The following is a 24,313-nucleotide window of genomic DNA, read 5'->3' on the forward strand; positions in this document are numbered from 1 at the left end:
AATAATTATCAGTAAAACTACTATTTTATCTCCTTACTACTCAAAGACTGCATACTGTCTGAACTGCTTCATATATATTCATAGTCGTAGGGTTAATTTTCTTGGAAGTCTCCTTAAGAGATTAGTCATAGCTTACAAAAAATCAAAAGCATGAAGAATTTTGAGAGCGATTTTAAAAATACTTGTAGGTTTTTAACATACTTTTTGTCTCTAGTACTGTTTTAGTCCCCAAACAGTTTGAAGTTCTCCTTATCCCACTAGCAATTAATGCTCTTTATAGGTATCTATGAACTACTTATTCTTAATTCTGTATATTCTTGGTCAGTTGACTTTTTGATTTTTCCAAATAAAATGTGCTATTGTAGTTTGACTTAAAACCATTTATTTCTGCAACTCTCCGACGACCTCTTAAGCTACATATTCCTATCTACAGTATACACTGTATAATAATTACTTTTTTTAGAAAGATATCCCTCAAATTCCTCTGAAAGAGTTCTGCAACAATGGGGTTTTTTCCCTTCCAGTATCCTTAATCATTACATTTCTTCATCGTTCAAAAACTGTTGTTGGAGCTCCAGCACATTTTGTCTAGGTTTGGTTATACTATTCCTCAAACAACTTCTCTCCAGCTACACAGATTCCAGGCTCTTCTGTCCTAAGCTGGAGACACCCCTATTTTAAGCCTTGATACTTGTTAGGTCCCATAACGGTGTTTGGTAGATTTGCTGAGCCAGACACAGATCATTGGAGCAAAGAGCTTCTGAGACAGACAACTGGCAGGATCAGCACTACTAGAGGTGGCAGCTTTTTTGAGCTGGTAACTTAGTTGTAGTAAGATCAGAAAAAGTTCCGAAGGAATTTCCCTAAGATCTGTTATTTTTTCTTATCGGCCTTAATTTTATTTCAGAGCAATCCAACAATAGACAAGTACAAATCTTGTCAAACTGTTCTTCAAAGGAAACGAGACATACTCATACAGTATAAATATGACTGGTAAGAACATCAGCCAAAAAGCTTGATGGCTTACTCACGGGCTCCTGAATTCAGGTGCTAGCAACAGAATATCCTCAACCTTGGGGCACTTTCAAGAAAGACTGGTTAAAATCTTTTCCCAGGCCCTGTGTTAATTTAAGTGGGGGTTTACTATCCTCCGAAGATTTCTAGGATGTTCTCCTTTCCCCCTGAAGAAAAAAAACTATGTGAGGGTTCTGAAGCTGATGCTTTAATAAAGATTAGGGAATGTAAAATGAAAACCTGTATGAACAACAGTCATATCTAGAGCTACAAACTAGAGTTACAAAGAGCGGCAAACTTGTTCAGCTGTAGCTTTAGTTAGGGAGGTCTGACAGAACAAGGGGATAATGGGAACTAACTCAACTAAGAGAAGTGAGGAAATACACTTTGCTTTTTGTAAAATCATGCACTGGAAAATATGAGGGTCAGATGAACCCCACAACCAAGCTTTCTGTCAGCTCCCCACGCTTGCAGCTGAAGTGTATGCAGTAACTCCCAGACACTATGCTGTCCACTGTAACACAGTGCTAAAGGTTGTATTAGAACATGAATCAATGGCTCTATTTTTCAGATAGTGAAGTATCCCTGAAGTAAACAAGTACCCTTTAAAGACTTTTTGATTGTATCTGAGTAATACATCAGCTACTTGGATAGTGAAAACTCTCCATGGCTGCTACAACTTTGTGTTAGTACTCTGAGGATTGGAGGATTTTATCTGCATGATCATCTCTGCCCGTCCCAAGTTTTGATACCACAGCATGAGCTTCTGTTACTTTTATTTCTATCCCACCTCCAGCACAAACTTAAAATCTGAAATAATCAAGAACCAGTACACCAGAACTATACCAAAAACATGGGGTAAGTATGTTTTTTGTTAGTATATCAATGTAATCAACTGAAGACTGAGGTATGTAGAAAGATCTCAGCTTTGTGGAAGTGAAGAGCGACAGTATGTCATACCATAAAGTCTCAAGTCAGCCTGAAGCATTTCCCCCATTTTTTAAAAAAAAATTCTATTTTTTCATAATATTTCTCTGTCTGTATGCCATTACCACAAAACTTCAGAATAGCAAAAATTTTAAGTGCATTTAAAATACTGGTTAACTCTGGTAAGAGGCTTTATTAACTAGATTATTACAAAAGAAAATGCCCAGATTTTAATACTAGTCCTCCACCAGTCTTATGGGAAATCTGCATCTTGAAACTGCCAGCCTCATTTGAGGAAACGAGGCAAATGTAGCAATCTACTAAAAATCATTTGGCTGTAATAAGTAATTTTAATCAAATAGTTAGAGAGAATGGCATTGAAGTTAATTTCTGAAGTGTCATGAACAGATGGGAAATGTGTAGCGTAGAGGCTGGTTGTGCACTTTTAACGCAATACCGTTTTTTGCAGTCTGGATTGTGGTTTGATCAACTCTAAGTGACATGACAAAAACAATTTTAATTTATTCTGAAACTATATTCAACTAAAGAATACACAATGTAGCAAGTATGCTACTCTTCAAAAGCGAGATTTGAGGCAAAGCAATATCGGGAACAAAAATAGCCAGACATCCACCTTTTTCTCCCCCTTAAAAGTAGTGAGGGTAGCACTGGGGGTTCACTTGCAAAATGGAAGTTCCACTGGGGATGCAAAACAAGCTCGAAATTTAAATAATCTACATCTTTTCTATTTTAGATTTAACTATAGCAAAACCGCTACTGCTCATTTCTCCTGCAGATCAAGGGAACAACATACCACAGTGTGGGGACAAAGTATTTGAAGCCGTTTTTCATACACTGACAAGTAGTAAATTAGGGAATCTTGTAAGTACAATACAGTAGTCATCCCCTTCTATTGATCACATATAATTTACATCTTACAAAGATGTGAATTCTTGCATTCTCACTCCACAAGGAAAATCTCAATGATTTATTCATTTCAAATAAAAAATAGAAGGTAGATGAGAAGAATTACTTCACAGGCTGTAGCTTTCTCAGGGCACTAGTGCTAGGCTCTTCTTTCGCACTGCCCGAAGGGCCTTTGTGTGCAAGTCCCTCTAATTAACAAGGTGAATCATGCAGCAGTTCCCTAATTAGTGAACATGACAAGCCAATGGAAACAAGCAGGCAGACCTGGCGTACAGATATGATCAACAAAAGGCACAGCAACACACCACTAAAAAAATTTATTTTTCATGTAAATAAAATACAAAAAGTAAGAGAACTAGCATAATACCTAATTTCCCTGTTCATGTTTTATGCTTATTCCTCATTTATTCCACATATGAATAATGACACAATAAATCAAGGTTTCCAACAGCAAGTCACACCACTTCTCCAAAATCAAAAAGCAGCTATCCTACATGAATAAGCATTTGCTTAAGGGGCATTATTTGTTTTCTCTCTTGTTTTTCTGCTTTAAAGGACTGCAGTTACATTAAAGCTTAGCACTTTAAGAATCCCTTTATTAATTGTATTCAAAATTATTTTTCTTGAAAATGTTTTCACCAATAGATTATGAGTGCAATAGTTGCACTATTATTGTTGCATTATAAAAATACCTACATTCCCAATGTGCAATAATTTCTAACTTTTGTATAAGGATAAATAAATAAATAATAAAAGTGAATAATCAAAGAATCAGATTTGCATTAAAAAGGAAATAAGATGATCTAAAAGGTACCTCCTTAGATTCACCTTTTCAAATAAAATATTTTAAATCTTTCACTCTTCCTTCTGCTTTTCCCCAAAACACTCTCCCCATCTCCAAAACAACACATGGGGGTTTAATTAATTGTCAATTTATTGTAAATTGAAACTTTGATTTAGATCTTAATGATCCTTCAACATATTAGAAGTCTCAAATGTGTGTCAACAACAGTAGAATCTAACTCTTCACAGAAAAATTCCACTATATTCTTTGCTCTGTATTTCTTGGCACATTATAGTAAGTGAGGAAAGCTACAGATTATCCCCTCGTTACAGGTTCCTCTGCCTCACAGTCTTGAAAACCAGTATTTCTGACCTTCCTCTTCTAATTGGCTAAAATTTCCTTACGTTCTAAAATTAATGTTCAAAACATTGATGTCTAAAAACCGCCTCACTTTTCTGACCAGTCCAGATTTAAAAATATGGGATTAAAATACTGGTCCCAAAGTAATAATGGTTCTCCCTGCCTTTAAAGGTTCTCTTTGGCTACAGATTTGAAGTATATTTAATGATGTTCTACTACAGAACTGAGTAACTGTTTCAAAGCAGTTTTAAATTCAGTGAAAAAAATTCACAATATATACTATCAGAGATCATGACCAGAAAGCTAAAATCACTACAAGCTTTTTGCTGTGTTCATTTTTTCCCCTTCTTAGTATACCTGAACCTTCCCTAACTTCTCTTAAATACCACTTAACGTAACCATTCTTAGGACAGTGTAGGACAGCTTTAAATACAGGCTGAAAAGCATCCTCTCTTAACATCCAGGCACAATGGATAATCTGCTAACAACTGAACTATGATCTGCCATATGCACAGAGGAAGTATTCAGCAAACAACCTGTCACAAACGCTTATTGTTTCAGTAACCAACTCACCAAAGGACTTTGCTTATAAAATATATTACAAACTCTGGCACACAATTTATTATCAAAGACAACTGTAATTACATGTGAAACTACTGCAAAAAGAAAATAGATTTGGTGCACTAAAAAGCTTTACATGCTTCTTTGCATCTTTAACAAAATCAAAACGGGGAGATTAGAAATATATGCTAAATATGTAAACCCAGAAATTAATGCAAAATCACAAAATTTTTAGTTTATTTTCAAATAAATGGTACACAAACACAGGTTATTTTATATATATAATTACAAAAGTATTTTGCGTTTAAGTAAATGTTACACGTAGCTGATAACAATAAATCATAATTGTCCATAGGAGATGTTTTGATATGATATCTAATACCAGAAGAACATATCCTGTTTGTTCTGAATACTGCTACTGATGTCAGTAGAGTTACAATGGTGTGACAGAAAATAATCGAATTTCCAATATTTAAAATATGAGGAACACACATTTTAAAAGCAACAGGAGTAAAAAATGCACTAAGAGGCAAACAGGGCAAAAATAAAAATCCTAGTGACAAAACAGGCAGATGATTCTTGTATTTGCCACATAGTCTACCACATGTTCTCAGCATTCCCAAATGTTGGCATGCCTGCTAAGGCAGACATTTCCTTCCCCATCAGATTTAGGGGGTTTGTTTTTCAAATTTCAGTACTAATCAGAAATAATCTCTCCACATAGATAGATGGACAGATGAGTATTTTTCACTCAGGAATTATTTGTAATGCCTCAGTTAAAATTACCTAAGGATATTTATGAAATGTACATTTATGATTTTTTTTTTGGTACAGCTGAGCAGATCACAGAAATCATTGTATATTGTAATGTTCACAGGATCATCAACTGACAAAATTAAGAAACATATGCATTTTAGATAACATAATGTACAAGATATTTGAATATGCATTAATTGCTCTATATACAAAACATCCCAAAACACAGAGCAGAAACACTATCACGTATTAGTGCAACCCCAGCACCTTCCACTGCGCACCATGACTGCACACCACACACAAAAGTTTACCTCAAGAGTGAAGTATATTTTATCTCTATGTAAATTACTGAGATTAAACCTTGATAAAACTGGGATTAACAACTGGTCTCAGAAAACTGTGCCAGAGTCTCTTGTGACTGAAGTTCTCTTTCTCATCTGAGGTGACATCTGTAGTATAACCCAGACCATCGTTCAACATCTGCATCCTAAAATAAGGTACAAGTTTTCAATTTGAGACTAAATTAGAGAAGTTTATAGGGTTAGCTAGTGTAGCTGCATGTTCTTTAGATGTTTTCCATGTAAGCTGGAGGTCTGTATCACTCTATCTTGCAGTCACCTAGATCATTAAAAAGATAAAATAGCTAAAAGATGCGAACAATTTATATTCTTAGAGGGGGAAAAAAATCATCCTGTAGTTATGTTTTCTGACACACCCTAGTAAACAATGATACCCTGAACATATTCCTTAAGAAGGAAAAACTGGCAACTGCTAAGGAAAGACCATTATTAACATAGAGAACAATTCTGTTGAATACTGAATTTATGCTTCCTCAAAATAGGAAACTGAAAGTGTTTTACTTAATTAAACAGCAGCATATACAATGAAGTAGTAACGTATACTCAATAACCTTCTTAATTATTACCTATCACAGTAGGACACAGCAGATATCCCTATATATTCTACAGGTACCCTATACTGGGGAGCCTATCTCACTTCTCAAGAGCTGGCAGGTATCCATTAGAGCCACAAAGTGCTGGGCTGCCTTAAGATTAAGGGCTCCTTATGAAAACATATACCATACTTTTCCAGAATTTAAACACAGATTTCAAAAACAGACAAAATTATCCTAGTTCTCATAAAAATGTGCTCTGATCTCACTAATGTCACTTCTGTTTCTTACAAAGTGAACCTCCTCCCTCTCTCCCGTACACAATTAACACGAGTTCAGTTTTTATGTTCAGTCTAATTTCCCTTTTTGTATACTTGACACTTTCCTAAAGCTTACTTTGTCTGACACGTTTGCCAGATATGAGCACTTTTTCCAGGATAGATTTTTTATTAATTATTACTACTACTTTTTGGGAAATTAATAGATTTTCATGCACCTTGACATGTGAACATGACTTCTGGCCATATAGGGTGAAAACCCCTTTAAAAACTTGATCATATGTCAAAAAAGAAGATTAAGAGAAATCTACATGGTGTTATTTTGGTTTCAAGAATATAAATGCCTGTTCTGAATATGAAGAGATTTACTAGTTACAAAGGGAGAAGACACAGAAGTGTAAGGAAACCTGCTCTGTACTTCAGACTGCTTATTTAGATTTTCACATGGCTGTGCAGTCAATAAACCTATGAACTGTAATTGCATCATACTGTTTTTTAATTCAGGTCACTTCAATCCTACAGATACTGAGATATTAGTCGTAAGGAAGCTGTAACACCTCGGTGTACAGACACTTGCCAGCACAAATATATATTTTCCCATTCACATCTTTCTGACCATTTCCATGGAAAACTAGAAGTTAACCATCAATTCAGCAACAATTTTCAACAGTAAATGAAAACAAAGAGTCTTACAAATAATTACTCAACTGGCTGATAATGTTAAAAATACTGTAACACCTTCCAAGAGTTTACATCTTAGAAATAATCATATCTACCTTTAGTAAATACATACTTGAGGATAAAACAACCATCCTGTTTACATAGTGAATAATACAGTTGTTTATTTTAAAAATTACTATTACTGAAGTGGAACTACTCTTTTGGGGTATGTTGAGCAGTATCTCGTTATTCAACTAAGATGATGTAACTACTGGGAGACTCTTTCACAGGCTGACACAAAGGTATTTTTAATGACAAAACAAAACTAAAAATAGGTAATAGATGCTAACACACCTTTCATGACCTCTACACGTCACTGACCAGCCTCCTGGCTTGTAGTTTAGAAGAAGCACATAACCTAGCTACAGGCAGAAATGTTTAGTATTTACTAAGTCAAAACTGACACTCTTTACCCTATGTTAACTGTATTAAATATTCCTTTAAAACCCTACCACAATAGGCTACCTGAAAATGACAACAAAACTAATGTTGACATTACTCCACATACATACATAAGTACATAAACATAAATTCTCATATCCCAGCACATACAGACAGGACATGCTGACGAACGTTGTATGAACATTATAGCATAGCTTTACAAAGCAGATTTGCAGAATCAGATTATTTATTTGTTATTTGATTTTACAATCAGCTAAACAAAATATTCTTCAAGAGACCTGTGAAAATTAATGTCATGTGTATCTTACAGATTACTTGGAGACACACAAAAGTATTGTGTGCACATATATCAACTCTCTCAAAAATGTGCCGGTAAGGAAGTTTTAAATTACTCTTTAAAATTTTACTACTATGGTTCCAACTTTAGCTTTAACTCTGCTCCCATGAACTCTTTCGTCTTCCACTAACAGGCTAGAAACAGATCACTGATTTTACGAAATGCAGCATGTTCTATGAAATGTATGCATTTCAAATGAGGTCCTGCCATTGTAAGATGACAGAACATGCAAATACCCTTCCAGACTACAGCCAGGAAGTAGATGCGGGGACCACGGGCAGATCTTTGTATATGAGTCTTGCACAAAGAAGAGACTGAAGATTTGTCAGCAGGAGGTATGCAGCTGATTGCTGATGGCCAGCTGCCTGCTGCCGGTGCAATGTGCAGCACCCAGACTGAGTGGGCAGAGGAACAGAAGACTTAGTAGGTGCGTCTCAATCCCCTTAGGTTATATCATGTGACGCCGAGCGCCTGGAGGAACTGGGGGCAGATGAAAGCTGGCAGCTGTGTGCTGCCTCAGGCGCTCGGAGGCTGCCAAACAGGGCTTACAAACATGTTAGCTCAGCGGCAGAATTAAAGCCCTCATTCAGGTTTATTTTGGAGTAAGAAACCAGTGTGCATACAGAGGATGGGGGAAAACTTGCCCTGCAGGCTGAAGCCTAAGTACACCTTGACCTCTCCTTGCAAGCTTCTGTATCGTAGGGCAGGCTTGACTAAGGGACCAAAACATCTAAATAATAATTTAGATTGTTGTCTAAGCAACCTCCTCAGTTTCTGACAAGCAGACACAGCTGACATTTGCTGCCCTCTACTTATTAAACAGGCAATCATATTCTAAAGTCTAAAGCACTATTATTTTGCCAGATCAGCAGGGAAGTAAATCTGTTGCGGTGTTCAGATAAAACAGTTATATGATTTTTCCACGTTCACAGCTTGCTCCAAATGAAAGTTGGTGGGTTTTTTGTTTTGTTTGGGGTTTGTTGTGGGGGTGTTTGTGGTTTTTTCCCCCCTCTCCTTTTTTTTCCTCCTTTTTCTTTTGGTGTGCCAGAGTGACATAGGAGGACAACAGGAAATTCAGTCTTGATGTCTTCCTTGCAGAAATTGATCTGATACATGTATCTGTACAGGTATATATTTAGATATATGAAAAGAATTTTAGAAGTCTTTTGGAAAAAAGAATTACCATTGCATGCATTCCCCGCTGCCTCTCATGGAACCTCTGGATGCAACTGTCAATGCAACTCAGGAGAGGCAAGGCCAAACCATCCTTATCTCAAATCTCACACTGCAAAAGTGGAAGAAAAAGTTCCTTTATCTTTTCAATTGAGCTCTGTTGTCTGGGCACCCAAAAGCTGCCACCCTTCACTTGTTTAGCAGTGCCTCAAAATCCAAAAGCAGCAGCACTAGTTATTCCTACAGACATGGAAGGAAAACTGCAGGGGGTCTCTGAATGGCTAAAAATTCTACTGTTACTTTCCTGTGGTGGAAAAGTCAGGCACTACCTTCAGAGGATTCATTTTTACAACTGAAAGTTCCCGCTCCAGTATTTTGGTGAGGTTCAGAAAAACAAAGTCACATTCAGCCTCAGAAATTCTTTACAAAAAGCTTATACCATTCTAAACCCAAGTTCTGGAAATTTATATTCAAGTAGTCCTGTTGCTTTATAATGAGAGACTACTTGTTATAACAATTTTTATTGGGCAGGACTCAATTGGTGTGTATGCAGTCTGGAAGACAATGTAAACAGGTATAGATTTCTCCTCCCCTGCCTCCTTTTCAGCTTTAAAAAAAAAAATTAGGTAGAGCTCTTTTGGAACTATTCAAACACAAACCAAATATATTTCACAACAGAGCTGAACTCAAATTTGAAAATGAGTCTCGAGTCTTCCCACTAGTTTTATTTGAAAATTAGAGTACACACTTACTTAAAATTTATTGGGAAAGGTAAGACACAAGAATCCTGAAAAGAAAAACCAAGTTTTATGAATGTATACAACTCTTACTTGTTTAACGTCCCCAAATTCTCACAGTGCCACATGGGAACCTTTTGGTAGTAAGATAAGACAATTACTATATTTCATTTGCGTACATAGCTGCTAATGTCTCAAATGACAGATTGCATCAGTACAAATATATTTGTCATACAAAATCTAAGGAAATTACACTGCTGCTGTGTTAATTTGAAGGCTGCTAGATTTCAAATACCTCTTCTAGAGTCACTTTTACCCTGACATGAGACATCAGCTAAACAACAAGCAATGCCTGACTAGACAGCTTGCTTTTTTGTTCCTTTCTCATGTCATACTCATCTGTCCCATTTTATTTTGCACTAGCCCCTGTTCTCCAAGGTATGCAACCTCATTTTTCTGTGCTTATGAACACCCCACATACAAAGACTCACAAATGTGACAGGGGTCTTCATGAGGTAGCACGACACATCAATATGATACTAATGACCCTTCTCACACAATGCATTAAATTTGTATGTAACTCTAGTGAGGGAGTAAACTAAGTTCTAAGAATTTGTTTTCTAGATAGCAAACATAAATAAATATAAAAAGAGCGTTGTTTATATTATAAAGATGTATCAAGTACAAAACCAGTTTGTTACTTAAGAAAGGCCATGTATTTAGCTCATATATCAGTAAAACAGCTAAAAAGAACAGTTACAATCACTCACAAAAAATAAGCATTCATGTTAACTAAACAAGAGCTAGGCAGTGTGTGACACTCAAATCATGAATTATTATGGAACTCCACCAATATGATTTTGTATAAGGAAATTATTATGGATTTAATTTAGCTTTCTGCTAGACTGATGAGGTAATATTGGGTCAAGCTTGGGTTAGAGAAAAGACAAAAAAAACCTCTACTCTAATTAATATACATTTTACCTAAGCAGGAATAAAACAATTTGACTCGGAAAATAATACAGCCATTCCTTTGATCCCCTGGCATTTTTCCATCAATTACCCAGTTTTCTGGCTCTATGTATACCAAGGGTAATACCACAAAGCCAAATAACTGCCATCGCTGCTGCTCTAAGCACAGGAAAACAGGCTGGAAGTGTCATGGTCTTCAATTTTACAGAGAGATATGCAAAACGTTTGGCTGAGTAGTAAGATTACTATTGTCTGAAGTTCTTTAGGACTTGTAGAATTCATGGCAGGATAATAGCTTACCCTTGGAAACACTGGAAAATTTTTGGCAAAACACACTGTCTCTAAACTATTACAAAATTTTGAAAATCTACACACTGAGATTCATATGCAATAAGTTTATTACCGGTTATAGATCTTATTTCTTCAGCAGCAGTATTTGCATACGCAGATATAATGCCACTCCTCTCCCGTCCTTCCCCAGAATTCATAATCAACTCCAGTTACCAGAATTTGTGACTGTTATCATAATATACCTGTACATCTAAAGTAGCATCTACTCAAAAGGAAAAAATACAGTTAACATAAAAGCACTAGGCTCGATAATGCAGCAGGATTTTAATTAAGATGTTTTGACTGGTAACAGACAGGACCACTTCTCTTTGAGATGCAAGTTTAATACTAACATTTGAAGTCACTGCAACAATTATATAACTTCAGGAATATCTTGTACTCTAAAGCCAAATCCATGGCAGCGTTGCATGGGCTTAGACAGTACCAGAATAGTCTAAGCATTTCTCTGAAGTATTTTTCTGGGTACAAACAATAGACCTGTGGTAAAGGGAAAGTGTAAATAAAATGACTCTTATCTAGCCATCTACATGTATTGACAAAAATGCTTGCATTCCTTCTGCATCGCATCTCTAGTAACCTCATGGTAGCCTGATGCAGAAAACTATTTATGAAATAACTCAGTTCTGAGGAATCATTATTGCCTAAATGTTGCACTATCATTACTTCAGGTATCATATTCCGAGCCTTTCCTTCTTTCTACCTACAGACCCTCAGATGTGTTAGAGGGCTAAATGGAAATTTAATTTAAACTTATTTCTGTGCAAGTGCTCCATTTCTCAGTGGAATGTTTTATAATAAACCTTTTTAAGATAAAATTGTTGGTTTTGAAGCAGTATTTTTGTCAGGCATGACAAAATAGAAAATTTTTTCAGACTTCTCATCACGAGAGATACTGCATTACTAGTACAGTCTTTAAGGACTTTGATTTTGCTAAAAATGAACTTACCAAATAAACCAAACTGCAGTAAACTATTATTTAAATCTTTTATAAGAAACCACTCCTCCAGAAATTATAAATAAATATCAATGTGGTGACAAGAAATTATTTAGAGTAAAATTGTTTTCAGATTCTAATCGTTAAATATACGATGCTAGATTTTCAGTAATACTGCTAAGACAAGTTACCTTTTTACCTGGGATTGAGAATTTCTAATGCAGTGTTAGAGCCACATAAGATATACGTCATACAATGCACATATGTCATTATTAAGTAGGAGATGGATCCTATGGCTTCTTATAGAACTATATCTGTTAACGGTCCAGATATTTTTGTGCATATAACTCAGGAAAGGATACAGTTCAAAATCTAAAACTTAACTGAGTAAGACTCTTGTTACAGAAGACATTGCAGACATGGGGGCCGACAGTACCCAAGCAGAGCGGTTACCACAACACTGCAGTTGACATAACTCCTTCTGGGAGTAGGGAAAAAACCTGCCCTGGTTTGCTTATGCAAGCACTGGGTACTCCCAAAGCTAGCCAATGTAACAGTCACAACAGCAACCTGCTTAATACTGTTAAAGGACTTTATCCAATCCTAGAAAGATGGGCTATCTGTGCTGATAAAGGTATGCGAAGCGCACTCTCTTCTGCCTTCCCTTGAAATCAGTAAGCCTTCTATATTATGAATATCAACAGGTCTGAGATTTCACTTGCATGGTTAACGAGTACATCTGAGAACAGATTCAACTGAGTGTTAGCTAAACTGATCTAGGTCCTGGATACATGCCCAGACATTTATGGTGTCTGGTTTAAGCTTTTATTATTATGCAATATTCCTGGTTGGTGATGACACAAAGATGTTAACCAAGTTAATCTTTCAGGATCAAACTCAGCTACTTGACTTTTAAATTATAAGTTTTTTAGCCAACAGACACTGAATATGTAGAAACATATCCGTGACAGAAAGGACATTTAGGATCTTACCTTCCCTGTCTTTCTATTAAATAATTTATATTATTAATTACTAGGTGTTGGCTTGATTATTCCTAATCTTGATCTATCCCTGCTATCAGTTATATGGCCTGTTTTATGTACTATTTAATGAAACCTTTCAAAAAGCTGCACCAATTTAAAAGTGTGAAAGTAAACGGAATTTAAAAGTGTGAAAGTAAACGGAGATTACTAAGCAATACAAACCCCCCACAGGCACATTATCCTACTGCTTTCACTCAAGTCCATTTGAAACAGGTTAATGTTAAAGCAAAATAAGTCAGTCAAACTGAAATAAGAGTGGGTTTGCACTGACTTAACTAAAACAGTGCTAGTCTATGTGTGAATGAAACCTGACTTAAATATAGATGGACCTTGCGATTGTTTGAGTGAGTATTTGAACACAATTTCAACTTGATTTATGCCAGTTTGATTTAAACAACATGCAGAGTGGTCTGAAGACTGGCTAATAAATGGAGAAGACAGTTACAGAACAAAACAAAATAATCTTCACCTTACCAAATTCATTTTTAAATGTGTTCAAAGGACAGAGTGATCTCCCTGTACATTTTCTTGATGACACCAATAAGCCAGAAGGGGACCTCTTAATGGTAGAAGTTCTGTGAAAGAAATTGAACTTTTTTTCTTTTTAAATTAGGAAGAAAACCAGAGCATTATGGAATGAAAGACTCCAAAATACCCATAAAGGATAATGTTTTGGAACAAATACCATTTGCTAGTCTTCTTTCCTCCTCCTTCATCCTATTATCCTTGTGTTGCTACCTTTATTTTGCATTCCAAGACAATGTTTTCTAGCATTCTTTCAATGTTTTGAAAAGTTTTTCTTAAAGATTTAAAAGACTTTCTTAGAAACTTTAAATTACTTCCTTTAGTATTTCACTTTCTCCCTCTGACTTTCATCTTCATTAAGTATCTTGGGCTACATTCTCTTTATCAGACTTCATACACTGGTTACATTTGGTTTAGATATTCATCCATTCCCACCTGGCAGGGAACCAGGGTATAGTATTGATCACACTCAGTTTTGAAGAGGACAGTTCCAGACCGCCTGGTTAGCAGAAGGAATGCAGTAGTGTCACCGTTTCATACGAGAGCCCACTGAAAAGTCTGAAACATTATCCATTTCCAGAACATAACAATGAAATTATCAGCTGCTTTTCTGTTATGAAAACAACTATCTGACAATCATACCATTAAACAAGTAACACAAACTAAAAATACTGCAGGTTTCTTGGATGCCCTCTTTAAGCTTTTTAAAACACCACCTAGGAGCCACTTTACTACTAGCCAGAAGAGTATCTGAGCAACAAAGGTCTTCAGGCAATATTCAAGACACGGAAATCATGGAAACACCACTTCAAAACCAGCTTATTATCAAAGCTGACAGCATTATATTCATCAGCTTACACAAAATCTGGAAGAAACCCAATTTCTCTCTCAGTTATTGGTCATATCGTATGCACATTTAAGAGTAGCCCAGCTGGCAGTGAATTTTTGAAATTTTTACCTTTTTGTAGGATTTGATTCAAAACTTTTAATTTCAAATAACAAATCCATGTCAAAGACACTATCTAATCGATCTTTTATACTATAAAATTGGTTAGTTTTTATTTTGGCAGTGCCAATACAGTTTGAGAGATCAGCATATATTCAGTATGCAATGCAGAAAAAAATATTAAAACTAAATCCTGCCAGTTCCACTTGCAAAGGGGAGCAGGGAAAAGTTTACGCAAAAGAATATGTTTTTATGAACTATATTTGAATATTTTAGGTGAAATCTCTAAACTAGTTGAAGAAAGAGCTTTAGAACTCTAATTACTGAAAACAGACATGCTTATATTTCTTATGGTTTCAAATATGTAGAATGAAATTCAACTTCAGAGAGAGAGGCACTGTGCCAGCAAATTATACACTTTCATTAGAAGGGTGGGAAAGAAGGCAGGGCTAATGTACAAAAGAATAGGGTGCAGCACTCAAACAGAAAACCTAGTATTCATTCTGCATTTACTCAAACACGTTATCATATCCAGGAACACTACTACTTTAAAATCACATACCAGTTTGACATAAGCATTTTAATTAGGTTACCACCAAAATATTTGATACCTCTTTACTAATACCACCATTACCATTACTCAGAATACATTTCATAAACTTTCTTTTATGCACACGTCAGCACAGCATCACTCCCTCTAGTGGGTAATAAATATTGCTTATATGGACAAGCCGAATTTTCATACAAGGGAGAAGTACTCCTGCCAAAAAAGCAGCACACCAAAAGCAACAACACTGGCTAGACTGCAAGTCTTGTATCACGGCTATAAAGAGAACCACTGTTTCACTCTGACTATTAGAAAATGTATTTTTACTAGCCCTGTTGTTTGCTTTTGCTTCCTCAAGTTTCCAATGGCCAAAAAAGAACGACAATGAATGCAAATATTGTGGCAGCAAGAAATGCATTTATTTCTAGCTTGCTTTCACTTCCAGCAGCATGTTAGTTTTAGTTCTCAGTTCAACAGCAAGTTTTGCCTGCCATCAATTAGTTTCACAAATCTGATTCTTCCTTTGCATATTCTGGCTACATACTAAACTCAAGTAGTATTAACTTTCTGTGTCTTTTCCTGCCAAATAACTTGATTACTCTATTCCATTTGAATACTTGCTTGACAAACCTAACTCTGGAAACACTAAGGCCTAATGTTTACAAGAAGTCATTTCAACAAATCTTATTACATAATCACATAATGAAAAAAAAAAAGACAAATAAAACTCAGCCACATGTGTGGATTTTTTTGACCTTTTTTTTATATATATACACACACACACACATATATATATAATCTGTATAGCTAACGGAACTACAGAATACTGCCAACAGGGAAACAAAACAGGAGGAACAGGTCAGCACAAAAGAACTTGTTATACACATTTTTCTGCATACGTTACCTTCTAATGTATAATTATTACTTTCTAACACAATATATCCAAACAAGTTGGCTAAAAAAAGCCAGCATGAATTTGCTGCAAATGATGTTGCTAATTTTTTTAAAATAGGAATGATAGACATTTTAGTCTTTCTAATTGATTTAAGATACAACCCAATCCTAAGCGATGAGATGCCTTAAGCAAAGGACAGCCACTGTCATTTACAGCTAATTAAGGCACTCAGTAGTTCACAAACTGTTACTTTTAGAATAACATATCAAAACTTCATCTGAAATTATTTTATAATTTTTAGATTATTGTAATTTAGACCGATGAGTAAATAGTCCACCTAACCACGCTATAGAGAAAATAACTGGCAATTATATTACTTGAGAGACTGTATCCAGAACAAAATTGTTAAGTAACACATTTCTAAGTGACATTTTACAAAAAGACAAAGGCACATATTTTCCACCAAAATCTAATGCTGCTGTCATCAACAACGCAACAAAAGCTACAGCTACCTAAAATGGAAATTAAAATATAACGTATGGAAATATCCTCGTATAATATCTCCTTAGGCTTCACATGTATTAATGTATTAGTTTGCAAACATTAAGATCAAAGGCAAAGCAACAAATACATCCTAAAAAGTTTTTAGTCAGATTTTTATTAACGATATAGAAGTAGCAAGGCATAAAAAATTAATATGCTCGAGCCTTGAAATGTCAAGTGTAATGATCTCCAGCTCTGCTTACCTCCTTTGCTTTTTGTTTCAGTCTAGCTTGCTCTGGGTCTTCTTGCCTTGAGCGACTCTACATGTTTAAAAAAAATGGGGAAAAAAAGATTAACAGATGGTTTAAGAACCCCTCATCTGTTGCAGTAAGTTAAAAAATAGCAAAGAAAGGGGAACAGGATACAAGGTGTCAAAGATGGGATGCTTAAATCCATAGAAGTGCAATTTCAAACCCGTAGGCCTCACCCAAAAGACTATTAAATATTCAGTTGTAAATAAGATCTACCCTAAATTTAAATGAAAAAAAAAAACAGCCATCAGGATTTTGTCAATTCTAAAGTTTCCATACAGGTTTAGATTTCAATTATTTGATAGAAACAAATTCAAGCATCCAAGAGTGGAAATGACAACTTTTCCGTCATCTGATCTTTTTACTTTAAACTCCGTACAGTCACTTATTGGAAAATAATTCACTGTTTGCAACTAAGCTTTTATTCAGCTGTTGGTAGAGGATGTGGAGAAAACAGTTGTAAAGTCACCCTCCCAAACAGTAACTCTCTATAATAAAGACATTGCCATCAGTATGAGCTTACTTCGAGTATAGCATAGAAATACACAGAAGTTAAACTCCATGCATTACTAATATTAATGTTGTAGTTTTTAAAACTGGAGAAATACTGCGCCAAATGGCAACTTTCATATTTTCCTTCAAAACCAGAAACAATAGCTTGAAAGCCCAATAAGAATAACTCTTTAATTGCAATAACAACCCATAACAGTACATTTCTTCAGATACAGACTATTTTACAACCATATGCTAAGACTATTAAATTCTTACTTATGCTCACTAAGCGTATTCAAACTGATGGAATTCAAAACTCGAGAGGTAGATAATATATGCACTATACTTTTTTAATTGCCTGATTGGTCAGTATTCAGAAATGGCTGCATAAAAGGCTGTAAGAAGCTGCAATAAAGCTTGCAGCATCTATGAAAAATTGTTGTTCCTGATACCTGAAAATGTAATTGTTTTATTTCATTTTTTCTTTGAGATTTAAAGTGATCTCAGTTACACAACTCCTAAAGGAGTAAGAATATCTATGCTCTCTCCCATCTTTCTCTGCTTCTTTCTATGCTGAAGACAAACCTGAAACTTGAAAGAATATTAGCTTGCAAACTTACATACAGATTTTTTCCTGTTGTTTTAATTTTTCATAATATTTTCTGTTCAGAAGTTAAAAATCCATGAACAAAACCAAAGGGAGATAGGTTTTAAGGGTAAGGGGACATGTAATATTGTTGATATATCTGGAGGGAGCCTTGACTATGATTTGGCAGACAGGGCACCAATGACACTGAATTCTTTATCCTTTTTCCCAGTTTTGTTTGTTTGGGGTTTGTTGTTGTTTGTTTGTGTGTTTTGGTTTTGTGGTTTTTTGGTTTTGGGTTCCCTCCCCCCAAACTGGAGTTACTTTTTCAGCTAATATAGCACACTTTCAAAACACAGTGATGAGAAAGCATGGCCAAATTAAACTATAATGAGATTTTCAGATGTTCTTGACTCTTCTACTGTGCATATTAGCTTCATATTCCACCACCTACTAGTGATATTGTGCCTGTTAGCATAAAAGGCAGTTTGACAGGATAGCGTCTGGAGTAAAGTAATGAGAAACTAAAACCTGTAGATAGCTAATGACCAAATTAGACTCCCATGTTGTAGCTGTGCCAACCAAGAAAGGAACCCCAACTTAACTTAGCCTGTGATTCCTTCTAACGGCTGTGGTCAGACAAAAAGAAAAGTATACATAAACTGATCTAGTTAATGTTTAAAGAACAAAAACGCATTTCACAAAATTTGTGGATCTGCCAGAGAGCTGGGAGTCTACTCAGTAGAGCAATTACTAAGAACTTGATTATATTTATACTGATTAGATTAAAAAAAAAAACAAAACAAAAACAACCCACACCCCATTCAAAGAGTTGCCTCTCTAGGAGATGGACTTAGGTATAAACTGAGCTGAACTAGGTCCTTGCTCTGCCATTTTGTGATGACAGTTCAATCATTGCATGCCTCAGTTTCTCCAGTATGATGTACGGAAAAATCAAATCATAGTTAGCCCTTCATGGGCTTTGATGATAAATTTATAAATGTATAACGAACTTCTATTGCCTTCTGAGCCTTGCAGCGAAAGCAGTACAGAAATACAAAGTGTTGTTATACTACTGTATGAAGCTGAATCATTTGCCAAATGCAAAGTACAAGTTAAAAGCACTTCAGCTTAAGGAGAAAGCAGAGTGTCCTGGGAGAATTAAGCTCAGACTTCTAATATTACCAAGTTTCTACAAGGAAGCGACAGAATCCGGGTAAACATACCAGATCTATGTTGTGTTTGGGGACATTGTAAGAAAAATTAAAGCAATAGATGCAAAGTAACACTGCAATTTCCTGGACTCTATAAGTGAAGGAAAAACTCTGAAAGTGCTACAGTTTTAAAAAACCAAAACAAATAAACCACATTTAAAAGTTGGGTGGATTTTTTTTTTTTTTGGTTGGGTTTGGTTTGTTTTGTGTTGTTGTGGGTTTTCTCTTTTGTGGTGGTTTTTTTTTTTGTGGTGTTTTTTTTTTTTTTTTGAGACACTGACCAAATTAACGTAGATCAAAAGCAGACCCCAAAAGTAGGCAAAAAAGCAGATGATCTACTCTGTGTAAATCTCCAGCTCATTCACAATAAATAAATAATATAAATTATGGCAGAGATTAAAACAGGTACTCAACTCCTGACTGATTTATTAAATACAGGATTTTGCTTTTCAGTAATGAAGATTTAAAATACCAGGTGGTGTCAGATATATAAGCCCAGATTGAAGGTGAAGGTAGAACTACTTTTACATTTAGAATAACAAAATGAGTTTCTGATTATTCCATACCAAATGGCCTTTTCAAAGAGCTCAGCATAGCTCGTTTCAAACAAGCAGAATTCCAACTTTACATTGGATGTGTCATTACTGATATAAGTAACACTAATAAAATTAAGGAGTTTAACAGTCATTTTCTGTTTCTTTTTGTGTTCAGATAAATTTTAATAGATTTTTTTTAAAAAAAAACAGATGTTTAAGACTAAAATACCTTCCTGCTGACTGCCATGTCAGTTTGCAAATCAGTAAGCTTCAGACATAAAATCATCAGCATATGGAGGCTAAAATGTGTTAAAGGAAAAGAAAAAGTATAAACATTGACTATTTTATTAATTCTTCACTTTACAATCTAATGTAAATTATAAAAGGCTTCTTCAATGCTGATGCGTACAGATTAAAGCAAATACAAGTAAACAAAAATGTCAAGCCTAAGAGAGGCACCTAGATAAGCTTTAAAAATGTCACTGGCTTCTCTTTACACTCCATTCCACATGTGAACATCTTTTCCTTCCTCTGAAGAGTTTCAACAATTTTGCTGCTGCTCAGCCTTTGTAGTGTTTGCCTATATCTCACTATTTTTACTCACCAATTATTTTAATATTTTACACTTTTGTCAAGTTACTGACAGAACATTCCTTTCTTTTAAATTCCAGTTTAAATTTTTACTTTGAATTAATCTCATGTTTGGTTTTGTCTTCCTTTCTCCTTTCCCTCTAACACCAAATCATAATGTGCTGCATTCCGTCACTTGTTTTGTAAAACATGTTCTTCCAAAATCTTTTAATGCGCAACGCCTCCTTCCTCTAAAGCTTTGGAAACACCCACCAATCACAGAACTCCCCAACTCAAATACTTTCAAGGAGTTTATCACAACTCCTTTCCCTTCCCCTCTCTATTCTTCATGTCTAGATCTGTAAATAAAGAAATTTGGGTTTACGTAATGTATTTTCATGTTGATGAATAAATACCTTTAGAAGCAAGCTAGCTTCCCATAGTAATTTTAGAGAAACCTAGGAGTGATCCTAACCAGATAACATACTTTTAAATACATTAAAAGCTGTCTCCTACTGAGAACTTATTCACCAAACCAGGTTTGTTAACATTTCTCCCAAACATAAACTACTTTTATTAGACCAGACAGCCTGATATTTTAATTGTTAAGAATGAAAGTGCTTTGTGCTAGAGAACTTGCTATCTTATTTATCCGAAAACTGCATAGATCACATCAGGTCTATGGAAATATTAGACTTTGAAAGTATGAAAAGCAGCGTATGTTAAATGTGTATTCATAACACATCAGAAATATGGGGTTTCATTTACATGTTACTGAACTCCCTAATGTTCCAACCCTCAGCTTTTCCCCTTGTTGTGTTAAGAAGAATGCCACAAAAACAGACATCTAATTACACATGTAATAGCATAATTAAAGGGATTTCGTATTTCATAGAATTGTTTTAAATTAGAAAGCAACAGTATTTTTAAAATAATGATATCTATAACTCATGTAATACTTAAATATATCCAAAGATTATTTTTTAAATTGGAGGATACTCTCTGCGTCTATGCAGATGGGCGGACCAAAAGCCCTTCTGAGGTATTTAATTATTATCATTATTGAGTATTTTGTTGTAATTTGTAATGTCAAAGCTTCACTGTTGTTACATTTTGTCCCACTAACAAAAAAAGTTTTCAATTAGATTCGTAATAATTTTGAAGTCTCAGATTGGTAAACGTTGTTGGAAAAATGTCTCACAGGGTCTCTCCTCCTAAGCTAAGGCACTTACAGCTCTACGCCCCCTTCCCAATACATATACTGGGAGTCTTTAATGCTTCAAATTCATCTTTTTTCATTAAATAAAGAGTCACAACTGCAAGTGCTGTACTATTGAGAGCCACTGCTGTGCCAACAGTTTCAATTTTAAACCTATTTTTCCCCATTGATGACATTAGAACTTCACCCACGGCTGTACCAGCTTATAACTTTCACTTTTAATTAAAGAAATTAAATTGGCAACATGAAACACTTTGCTTTCACATTAACTTTCACTTTTTATTAACAAAGCTAAAAGCAGCATAGCTGAGGGTAAAACCCTATTCAGATCTATGACCACAGTGAGGTGGAATGCAAGAGTAGAGGTCTAAAAAAAGATTTATTTTCAAATCATTAAAATTGAAGTAACAAATTTCTAAAAATTCAGAAAATTATCTCAACACAATAATTCCCTCTTTGCTCTCGTCTCATTAGAAGTGAGTTATAAGTTTCTGTTCAGAGAGTGCTTCATCTCACAGAAAGCTGCATTACATCCACCGTACTCTCAGAAAAGAGGGAAAGGATTAAATTGGCATGACGACTGAACTCATCTCTAGCTCAAAGAGGTAGCCCCTTCAAGTAATGACAGGACATGCGTGTAAGGAAATCTGCATTGCCAAATTTCAATGATATCTCTCCAATAAAAAAGCCCTTCAGCCTGTAGCCCTATAAAATCACCAACACCCACAAATACTAATTACCTTTGCAAACACAGAACATAATTCTTCCATTTACTAATGTAACTATGTTTTTTTACAGAATAGATCTTACTCTTGTGATAGTCATATTTAAGGCGCCCAAACTTGACAGGCTTTTCTACTAATGCAGAACACTCAAAATAAAACTCTAATAGAATGTATATACTGTAAATTAATTTTCAAAATTAATTTGATCATAATAATGCATTTAGCCAGTCTGAGCAGATGAATTAACACAGTAATTTTAACATTATCCACTTTATTATAGATTATACTGTAGAGGTATCATTCATTAATTTAATGAAAACAAGGAAAACCCCAACCTGTACCTTTACTGTAGAAAGCACCACTGTCCAAAAAACAACTCGGAAATAAAAACCCACCAAAACAAACAAAATCAACTACAACTCCTATTCCTCCTGCTGCCAGAAACATTTCCATTATCATCCTAGAACCAGAACCTCATTCCATTTGACACAAACAACCTGCATTTTCTGGGTTTTGGAAATAGCTATGAAAGCAGCAAGGAACACGTCTTTTACTATAGCAAGCCCTGTGCTTTGTGTGGTTTCCTCCACCCCCCACCCCCCCAGAAGTCCACACAACACACACCATGTCAAATATAAAGGTAAATTCCTCAAGAGATTTTAGTCTGGCTTTTGACCTTTCTGCAGTCTTAAGACTTTCCTTAGCTCTTCTTGTGATTTCCCATACCAGGCAAAGACAGACTGAAAAGATCTCTGCTTCGGCACACACATGGAAACAATAGCCAGTGGCTTCTTACTGGGAAAATAAACGGGACCAAAGAGTTGACTTTCCCAAATATTCCATGTAAAGAGACTGCACTCTACATACATGTTTATATATGAGATGACCCGTCGTTGTGCCATTATTATTTTACTGTATTATTCACGTATTAGGAGGATAACCCAAAAGTAATGACAGTGAGACAGCTGCAGTTTCTCCCTGTACAGCTTCTGTATTTGACATATCATATTATCTCAATGTTTGAAACAGGAGTTGTTCCAGCAGCAGGAGGTGACTGGATCTCACAGTTTTGGGGACCAATATGTCTTTAAACACTTCTATTATAAAAAGAATCACTAAGAAGTAAATTAGAAAAATGCTTTGGGCCATACATTCTAGGTTGGTATGCATACATTGTGGCACATGATGGAGAGATCCCCAAGGTACACGAGATCGTGCTAGTTCCTGAAACAGTACAGTCTTGTTTTCAATTTTTAGGTATTTAATTAAAAAGAAATTGTATGTTGCATTGCTACTATACCATACCTTACAATTTTTCCTGTCAAGTTTGTCTTCCCCCAAAATATCTCACTGGAATGTGAACATCAGTCATTATTCTTCTAAGCTTGTGGTATGAAGTTTCTATTTCTCAAGTATTTCCCAGGCATGGGACATCAGATTTTGTAATAGTCTCTCATTTAACAAGCCAAATAATACCGCTATTTTGCTTTAAAGATACTCTTGTAGCTTCACAATTATTTTTAAGTTGGACAGTGACTTTTCTCAGAATGTAAAAAATTTAAAATATTTTGGAAACCTGATTTTTTTTTCTATCTCCCCATCTGATTTTATCTCTCATTCTCCCAAAAACACTTCTGAAGCAAACTCAACCCCACCTAGTTGCTTGTAAATTCTGCAAGCATATCCTACTGTAACAACTGAAATTTTGGTTGCAGATCAATAAAAAACACTGCTGTCAAATATTTTATCTCCTCCTAAAAAATCAACCCACTACTCACAACAACAACAAAAACGTGCAAACCTGACACTCTGACCATCACTGATGTATCTTTCTTACCCCTTACCAAATTCTAATGCAAAATTACCAAATTGGTTTCAAGGGTTCCCAAAGACTCATGCTGACTCCCTTCATTTAAATCTATTCCTTTGTTTTCATCATCTTTTCAGTTCATTATTTTGTTGTTGATTATTTAATACCATCCATTCCAATGCCGAAAACATTTCCTTCGTTATCTTATTCTTTGTCAATACCTGGACTTTTACTGTTAACAAGGCTCCAAAGTAAATAATTAAAATAGAATTTTCACTGTGCAAGT

General features: G+C 35.3%; 1 protein-coding gene across 2 annotated transcripts in view; it reads right to left on the reverse strand.

The window, feature by feature from the left end:
* The window catches only part of LOC135314793 (transcription initiation factor TFIID subunit 4-like), a 146,785-nt gene that overhangs the window by 52,894 nt on the left and 69,578 nt on the right, over positions 1–24,313 (reverse strand). For both annotated transcript variants that reach the window (XM_064459561.1, XM_064459560.1), the window contains exon 13: positions 16,828–16,884. In XM_064459561.1, coding sequence (XP_064315631.1) covers positions 16,828–16,884 — 57 coding nt within the window. The remainder of the gene's footprint in view (positions 1–16,827; positions 16,885–24,313) is intronic.

Source organism: Phalacrocorax carbo, chromosome 8 (genome assembly GCF_963921805.1).
Source record: "Phalacrocorax carbo chromosome 8, bPhaCar2.1, whole genome shotgun sequence".
NCBI lineage: Eukaryota > Metazoa > Chordata > Aves > Suliformes > Phalacrocoracidae > Phalacrocorax > Phalacrocorax carbo.